The following is a 9725-nucleotide window of genomic DNA, read 5'->3' as shown; positions in this document are numbered from 1 at the left end:
TTTTTTACAACAATTAAAACTTTTATTGATTTTGTTTACATAATGTATCAGCAACTAAAGTGGTTGCCACTTTAAGTGACCACAGAAAAACAAAATAGATAATTATTTTACATGGTTATATTACAATTTTATAAAGTTAGTTACAGCATATCCTTTTTTTTTCTCTTTTTCTTTTCTTTCCTTTTTTTTTTTTTAAGAGATTTTTACTATAAAATATGTGTGCTCACAGGAGAGACAGAGAAACAGAAACTGAGAAATCACCCCCCCCTCCAGGAGGGGATGGTCATGCTGCAATCCCTTCTCTTCCATTCTCCTCTTGGGATCTTGGGCACATATGCACATGAGCCCAGTGTGAGTTTTAAACTGCTGAGTCCGGGACTTGAACCGCAGTTAACTAAGTGGGAGTCCAGTCCAGTGATGTAACCATTATGCCATCTGCTGGTCCCAGCACCCATTTTTTTTTCTATAAGTGGTATTTTTTTGGCCATACAGAAACTCTCAATATTAAAAGGTGTTATACCATATTAGCACTGCATAAAGGAAAGAAAAGGTTAAAATTACTTATAAATCCTTTGAACTGTAACATTAGTGTTAAACTATTATTTATCTGTTGCTATATTAAACAGATCTTAATGCTAGGAAACATGTTTCAGCATTAAACAATAGCACCTTTTTCTTATCTTGGTTTTAATTATGCAAAGAAATAATGTTTGTTACTTACCAACTTTTATTGATACGTTAACATTTTGAATCAAACGTTTTTTAAAAGTTCTGAATGCAAATCATTATAAACAATGCATGCACACTTTTTGGGTGCAGCTTCAAAATTTGGCAAGATGATTATAGACAATGATTCTGACATGGAGAAAGAAAGGTCATTTGGATGTGAATCAGGAGGGTATTATGATGCAAAAACTCAATACTAGTAATAAAAATGAGCTAAAACTTAAATAAAACTATACTTACAGATGATAAAAGACATTAGTGACCCAAAGTTAATTTAAAATGAAAAATCTGAAATATCTTTTCTGATGACAGGTATCTGAAAAAAAATCATTGGGAATAAATTAACCAACATATTTGTGGGTTATTTATAAATAGAGCCCATGTGGCATGTAAATTAATTATTGCCCTTTCTTTCTGGCCACATCGTTGGATTTTGGTTTACTGTGTCCTCACATTAGATGCTGGCAGAACACAACAGTATTAGCTTATCTTCCTCACATGGCCTGGCTAAGTAAAAAAAAAAAAAAAAAAAAAAGGGAGAAATTCTACTATATTTTAAGATGGAGTTAAAGCTCTGGGGTCCAATTTGTTCCTGGAGTCACTCTGAGAACATTGCACTGTGTTTTGCTGGAACAGAATCAGGACCTTTTGCATTGATGTGACGAGGAATGACGAACGTCAGGCTAAGAATGGGAATCTGACCCCATGGGTTTTCTTTCACCCACCTCATTTCCTGTATCTTCGGTTTTCCCTTCTACATACTTTCACACACATATCATCCTAAGTTAACCTAAGGCACTTTGTTGAAGAGGTTAAAAGCTTAAGCAAGAATGCACAAAGTTAGGAAGTTCTTAGTCTCCAAGAGCAGTTTTGCTTCTAAGTGATAGAAAAGCACCATATCAAGAACACTTTTCCGTTGGTTATTTCCAAAAATAATATAAACATTAGTAGTAAGTTTTACAGGTAGCTGTTAGGTGGACTAAATTGTATGATTTTTAAAAATACTATTTTCACTATAATATTGTACATATTCTAGAGCTCTTTTCCACTACGGCATGGGTGAGAGAGGATGCTGCATGTATTTTTGCCATGTGGACTCTGCACCAGGCAATCACATTCTGTCCATTGTGGGGTCATTGGCATCTCTCCATCATAAAGCTATGAACACTGGGGCCTGCCCTTCATTTAATCATCTACATGTAGTGTCTATAGCTAAGTATTTACAGATGCTGAAACTAAAGAGAACAGAGTTTAAACTGTAATAGTGAAAGAAGAATATGTTGATAATCCTGAAAACATTGTAGGTAGTATTTTCTTTGCATGTGAATGAGAGATTTCAAAGAAATTTTTCAGGGTAGCGTTTCAAACCTTCTTTCTCTTTTCCTTTGTGACAGTTGATCTTACTGAATGTAGAGAGTAATGATTTTCAAAAACAACCTTAATCTCTTGTTTTGACATTCCCTCCTGATCATTTAAATGCTTCTAATGTCCAAAAAATAAACCAACTCTACTGCTTTCACAGTTTGCATCCAATTACAGTTCGACCAATGGTGTGATTCTATCAGTAAACAAGTTGTTTTAAAGAATGTTCAAAATTTTACATTGAGTAATATAAACTTCATTTAAGAGTTCTGTTTTACAGTGGTGTTTTTTTCCTTTGTACCAGATTCACATGACTTAAAAATAAACTCCTTTCATAGGAGTTCTAAATGAGCTCATTTTTAAAGTAAGCACTGTCTGAATATGCTGGAAGTTATGAAGAGTTACACTGAAGTGCTAATTGTAAAAAATTAAGTGCTTTCACAACCAGGCTTTCTTAATTCTTATCACTTTCCTACTCATTCTGTAACCAGCTCAAAAAATGTCACGTGTTAACTATGAGTGTTAAATAATCACTCTTCCATATTTACATTGTTTTATGAGGACATACAGTTTTTTTTGTTTGTTTTGTTACATTTCATTTTGGCAAATGTTTCATTTTGTTTGAATGACTTCGGTCCAAAATAAGGAAAATGAAATTAAGTGAATATTCCTCCTTCAAGATGAGCTGTATTTATTACTGGAACGGAAGTTGTCATATCCGTGATCATTCGCTTTGAACTTTAAGCACGACTGCTTTTCCTCCAAGGACTGTTTTTCTTCAAATGACTGGCACCAGCAGCACAAGCATGACTGTACAGAACAAAGCACCTCATTATGCATTTGCCTCGGTCACTTTGTCACCAACATGCCTACCTCATTCCACTCCTGCTCTTCCTGCTCTAGGGTTCTGACTTTCTTTGCATGATTGGGATTTTTCTTTCTTTCCATACTCTCTTTTTAAAATTTTATTTTTATTATTATTCTAATATTTTTATACATTCAGTCATTGTACATCACTACAACTTGCAAAATGAATTACCCAACATGAATACACTTCACACCAGTCCAGTTGAAGTTATTATACATGTTATCATCAACAGACAATCCTCCATTTCTGTGTCCCCTAAATGTTTTTCCTCTTAGAAAGATGTAATTACATTTGTAAAATATAAATGTTTTTCTTTTTTCTTTTCTTTTATTATTTTTGAATTGCCAGAGGGTGCATGCACTTGCCAGAGAGAGACAGAGAGAGGAGAGGGAGAAATCACCCCCCACTGGGGCATGGTTTTGTCGCAGTCCTTTCTCCTACATTTCTCTATGCTATTAGAATCTTGGGCATATATGCGCCTATGCTTGCCAAGTTTTCAAGTTGCCAGGGCCAGGATTTGGATCTGTGGTAAGCCTGTAGGAGCTAGCTAACTCTCTTAACCGCCAGGCCACAGGCTGGCCCTATGATATATATTTTTTTAAGGTTTTTGCTATAAGGTATATCTGCTCACTGGAGAGAGACAGAGAGAGGGAAAGTGAGAAATCACTCCCCAGGAGGAATGGTCATACTGCAAACCTGTCTCCTTTTGAGATTTTGGGTGTGTACACAAGGGTGCTTGACATGATTATAAGCTGCTGTTTCTGGGACTCAAACCATGGTTGGCCATGTGGGAGTCTAGTGCCTTAACCGCCATGCCACTTGATGGCCCCCATGATAATTTTTAAACTGAAAAGTCCAAAGGAAAAAAAGATCTATGTAATTGAAATCCCTCATAAAGAGAAAGCCAGTCATAATTTTTGATATTTAATCTTGATTAGTTGACAAATACTTTTAATGTTTGTTACATACATAATTCAAGCCTTTTCACTTATGCAGACAGAAATAGTACCATATAGGTAACTATATATTGGCAGGTTTGTCAGGGTGTGAATGATTTACTTTGACGAGACTGTACTGTACAGAGTCTATATAACCTTCTTTTTCTTGTTTGGCAGTGTCACAAACATCTTTCCATGTCAATGAATTTAATATTATTTGGCTATTCTTTTTTTCAGCCACATGTTATCCTCATGTGCCTTTCCTATATTGTTATATAATGAGATTACAAGGTATACAACCATCTCAGTTTTATTTTTCTAAATTTTTTGTTGAATTTTCCAAAATCTGAAACTTGGTTCTACTTTCTGCGAAGCTAAAAGCTTAAATTTTGAAATGGGCAGAATTTATTTATTCTCATTTTCCTCCATTTAAAAAAATAAGAGAGACTTCAAAATGTTCATTAAAGAATAGAATTAAAGTAGGAATTTATTTTGGAACAAAAAATTCTGAAGTCCACGTATCGTTTTTTTCACAACACACATTTTCTATGAGCTTTTGGAAGCCCCCTCATATACGTATAAGAATATGAGATGCTCATTATTTTCTGTGCAGTAAAATGAGGGAGTTGATCTGGATGAATATTCTCTTTCAGCCCTAAAATCTGAGTTATAAGTAGGAAAATAAGTTTACAGACTGCCTTAGTTACATGGAAGCTAAGTTCTTGGCTTTCTAATAAATAAATACCAAGGGCAAATGGGTCATTCCCATAGGAAGCTAGAGGATATTTTATTTCATGTTAGCGTGTTGAGAGAATAAATGAATGGATAGATGGCACAATGTAAACAATAGAATGTGAAATAATGGTCCATATTTCACCTTGAGCAATACATGTCTGCTGTACCAAGAAGGTAGAAAGGTAGAACCTGAATTGAATTTATTTGACTTCTATTTTCACAGTCCATGTGCAAAAAGGACTAGCTTAGTTATAATACAAATTATGGCTGAATAGTCTAAAAATCTGCATAATCTGGAAACAGAATTTCATTTGTCTCTAGCTCTTATTTTATCATGTTAACACCAGTCAGACATCAATATATGAGAGTTTTATTAGCGTTCTTAGCAATTTCTCGACTATCACTGATTGCATGAGGTACAGAGTGGCTGATTAGGATTTAAGGCAAAAGTCGACTATAGTGACTTATAAACAGAAGTCTTATTAACAAAATCACTAGATCTCTCTGGGCAGAAATAGTAACATTTTGAAGGGTTATATGTGATGCCAGATGAAAAAGAACTTTTTTTTTGTGAGTACTGTCTTACCTTAAAGCAATTTTTGAATCTTTTGCTCACCAAGTACAGAGCAATTGGATTAATACAAGAATTCAGGGAGGCCATGTTGATGCCGATGTAGTCCAATATCAGTAAAAAGCTGCAAAAAAATAAAAAAATTAAAAAAAACTAAAACTCAAAGTGTGTCTTTTAAAAATGTACTGCTCTGAGCAGTATTTATAGCAGACTGCTGTTTTTGGTAAAGAAAAAGGGATTATCCCTATTTTTTTGGTTCTGAATTTATCCCTGGTCTTTGTTAATACTGATTTTTATCTCCTTCTGTCTCTGTATCTCTATGGCCCTCCATCCATGCCCCTCCCATACTCAACATACTCTTTTAAAATAAATCACATTTGGAAGGCCTGAATTTGGATGAAAAGAAAATATTTACAAAGTGCAAAGGAGAATCAATTCTAATATTTTCCATCTTGCCGTCACTTACCATTTTGTCAATCCTGTCTTTGTTACCTGGTGTTCTTTTAAGTCCTCTTATGCCTCCTAAAATAGGAGCTCAGGTAAAGTGTCTTAATTGCTCCCTAAGGATTAGACAAATGGTACTCTCTCTTTCTGCATATGAAAGTGATCAATGGAAACACTTCTGAATGGCATTTATTTACAAAATGATTTCTATTCCATAGTTCTTACCTCAAAAGTTCACATCTATTGGGATCATTCTGATCATAAAGTGTAAGCTTCAAAATCCTGCTGAGATGAAGGGGCAGCCAACAGAGAGCAAAGACCAGGACTAGACAAAATACTGTTTTGGCCACTTCCCGTCTCTGAAATAAAACCAGAAATGTTTATTGTGAACTAGAACTAAAATCACTAGAGGTTCATCTTTATTTATTTTTAAATAATTATTTATTATCATTATTTTTCAATTTTGACCAGATAGAGACAGAGAGAGAAAAAGAGAGAGAGCAAGCCACCAGGTCTGGGACTCAAACCACTGTCAACCATGTGGAAATCCAGCACCTTTAACCACCTCACCACCTGCTAACTCCTAGAGGTACATCTTTAAAAAGTAATGGTTCTTGTTCCTTTCTCTATTCTTTTTAATTAGTCTAGCTAATGGTGTGTCAATTTTGTTTATCTTCTCAAAGAACCAGCTTTTGGTTTCATTTATTTTCTGTATACTTTATTCTCAATTTCAATTATTTCTGCTCTGTATTATTTCTTTTCTCCTGGTATTTTTGTTGTTATTATTTTCTCATTTCCCTGAAGTGTGTTGATAGGTTGTCTATTTGCCACCTTTCCATTTTTTTCTTGTGAGCACTAATGACTATGAACTTCCCCATTATAACTTTTTTCACTGTGTCCCATAGGTTGTGAAAAGTCATGTGCTCATTATCATTGGTTTCAATGAAACTTTTTATTTCATTCTTAATTTTTTCAGTGCTTGTGAAGTCATTCAGGAGTAGGTTGTTCAGTTTTCATACGTTTGTATATTCTTGAGTTTTTTTTTCCTTCTGCAGTTCATTTCAAATGTTATTTCCTAAAAGAGAGGCATCATATGTCCCCATTTAATATATACAAAATGTCTGTACTCTATGGCAGAAACTGAAATATAGGAAGGTATAAAAGCATGGAAAGCAACTGTGGATATTAGAGATAGTGTGGGAGAAGGGTGGGAAATGTGGATGGGAAGGAGGGAATGATGCAGGGAGGAGAAGCAAAACATTCAGCAGGCACAAAAATGGAAAATTACTGTTGATAATTTGTATGATAATATCTGACTGACTAACATACAGTGTATTCATGCTGGGAAAATTGATTTTCTATATTGTAAAGATATACAGTGATTTAAATGAAAAAATAAGAAAAAAAATAATGGTTCTCCTAGATCCTTTTAGATCACATAGGGTATCTCTAAATAGATAATATAAAAATATTCATTTTACATCCCAAAATACTAAAAGCAAGAAAAGAAAATATGCTCTGGTGTATAATAATTTTAGTTCATTATTATAATAATTTTCATATTCATAATCATAAATACAACCATGAGTCATCAAATATTTATATTTTCTTACCTGCTTTAAGTGATCATTTAAAGCAATTTGCATGCCACTCTTCTTTCTCAGCATTTCACAGGTCATCAGAGTATAAAAGAGTGCAGTGATGGCCAATGGCAAGCAGAAATAGAAACTAAATAGCCACCAGTCTTTTGCTATCTTGTAAAACTATGGGAGAAGGGATGATTTTTGATTAATACTTCTTACATACCAAATGTTAAAATTAAAAAATACTTTATTCATTAAGAATTAATTATCTCCAGCATTAGATCAGTTTTATGAGTACCATACAGTATCTTTCAGGTCACATATGCCAAATAAATAATTAAATACCTATAGTAAATAAAACAATCTTTTCTTTAAAAGTATTTCAGTTTTCAAAAGACATGTGCTATAGTTTTGTACAAAAATATTAGTACTTGGAAAAACTTTGAAATATTCAATAACTGAATTTTTTGTCTTTACATAAGTAGTCATTATTAGGGAATTCTTTGAAATATTGTATCTTAATATGTAAAGATAACCTAGTGTTTATGTAACGTTTCCACTTTTTAGCGAGTTTGTTTAGTGTCAAAAATATATGAAAAGGTCTATGCTAACCATTTAGCTCAGTGATATATAAATCTAACCTTGCAATTATAACTTGTGCCTTTTCTCTTTTTCATTTTCTGCTGTATTATCTTTTTTAGAGAATTGCACCTGGTAGATCTGTGTTGCAGAAAACTGTGCAACCTATGCAGGGTCTTTTTATTATTATTATTATTATTATTTTACTAGAAAGAATGTTCTTTATCTTTTTACTTACCATAATATACATAGTTGATGACATTTTATATAGTCTTCTTATATGTAAAATAGTAATAGAAAATAATCCTTAGTTATAGTTAGACTTTCTCCCTCTACATTAACTTTTCTTAACCCATTCTGTTGAGAAGACCCTTTTAAACTTAGGATCTCTTGGATCTATTTTCTGGAGACCAGCATTACCATTCTTTTCCTATTTCTAATCAAGTGTTCTTTAATAAATGGCCAATATGAAATGTTCTTTGCAATGGTACATTTCCCACTAGGATCAAAAACAGAGGGAGAAGGCAGGCTTGCCATTCAGAATCCACCCATATCAGGGTGACTTCTATTTGAACATTTGCTGAATCATCTCTTCCTTTGATGGCTGCTGTGTTTGTTGTCTCTCACTGAACATGTAGTAGTCAGTCCTTATGAAGCCTTAGGTGGAAAAGCTTCATATCAATTCTTTCATGTGAACTTGGTTAATCTGTGTCCCTGAGATCCAGGGGGTTCTTGAAGTAGTGACCCACCTTCTTTTAATTTGGGTTATTTGTTACCATTAACACCTCTGTCCTGGGACCTACACTCTTAATTTAGGCTGAGGATAGTCACAAATCAATAACTTTTCAAGGAAGGGAGGATGGAGAAAAACAGCTAAATATTTATAAGTCAAGAATAGAAAAGAAAGGAGAAAAAGTAATATTTACCTGCATAAAGGCTGTTTTCTGAGTGGGATGAAGCAAACAGACTCGCAGATAACTTCCTTTGTAGTCAATTGTGATCATATCAAAACCTATGGCTTCAGGGACAGCCAGAACCACAGAGACCACCCAAATTAAAACAATTTCTACCGCTGTCCATTTTGGAACCCCAATTCCTTTAATACGACTCCAAGAAGCAACAGCTCGATATCTGAAGATAAAAACAGAAATGTTTTTCAAGGTGTCAGGCCTTAGTTTTATAGAATTACACAGTGTATTTTCTAAGTGACTTAGCAATCAGTAGTACACTGTGTAGCACATATGTGGCCTAAATAGGAGCTCTTACCTATCAATACTTAGAGCACATAGACTCAGCACAGTGATTCCCACGGAGGCCTTCTGTATGAACGGCACCAGCTTGCACATCTCAGCTCCAAATGGCCAGTCTTTTGCGAGCAGCTGCATTGGGAAGATGTGCAACTCTGTTAGGGAGGGTTTCACACGATACCCTCTGAACTGCGTTACTGAGTGCACAGAAATTAACATGCAGGGTGAGAGAGTATATTGTGGATTTATTCTTTACCTCACGGACTACTCCTTTGAAAAGCAACAGTGTTCAATATATGGAACAGGTGAGTGTATTGGGAATAATGAAAATGTAGCTAGTTTATGAGAATTCATCATGTGTATATAATAACATAGACTCAGAATCTCCTCGACAGAGCCACTTGGGGCCAGTCACTAAGTTTCTTTTGAAAAAATCAAACCTGCATATTGTCATAGGGTCTCAAATGCTCAGGTCATGGCCAAATCAAAATATAGGCTAATTAAAAATAGATGACATGTATTCTTTAGGTAAGGAGATTCGACTACTCCTCTGGAGTAGTGCTCTATGGAGACCAGTGTGTGCACTTGTTCTTTACTGCAGTCAGTATACTAATTGGATGGTAACTCAGGCAGAGTAGCCCCACCATTCCTTAAACACATTAGGCACATTCC

General features: G+C 34.5%; 1 protein-coding gene across 2 annotated transcripts in view; it reads right to left on the bottom strand.

The window, feature by feature from the left end:
- Positions 1–792: 792 nt before the first annotated feature.
- EDNRB (endothelin receptor type B) overlaps positions 793–9725 on the bottom strand; it is a 27227-nt gene continuing 18294 nt past the window's right edge. For both annotated transcript variants that reach the window (XM_006139949.3, XM_027769687.1), the window contains exons 3-8: positions 9073–9185; positions 8733–8937; positions 7258–7407; positions 5870–6003; positions 5216–5324; positions 793–2898 (exon numbers count right to left, since the gene is read on the bottom strand). In XM_006139949.3, the coding sequence (XP_006140011.1) occupies positions 2764–2898; positions 5216–5324; positions 5870–6003; positions 7258–7407; positions 8733–8937; positions 9073–9185 (846 nt within the window). In that variant the 3' untranslated portion in view covers positions 793–2763. The remainder of the gene's footprint in view (positions 2899–5215; positions 5325–5869; positions 6004–7257; positions 7408–8732; positions 8938–9072; positions 9186–9725) is intronic.

Source organism: Tupaia chinensis, unplaced genomic scaffold, assembly GCF_000334495.1.
Source record: "Tupaia chinensis unplaced genomic scaffold, TupChi_1.0 Scaffold000013_1, whole genome shotgun sequence".
NCBI classification, from domain to species: Eukaryota; Metazoa; Chordata; class Mammalia; order Scandentia; family Tupaiidae; genus Tupaia; species Tupaia belangeri.
Note: the sequence above shows the minus strand (reverse complement) of the source record. Positions and strands in the feature narration are given on the sequence as shown.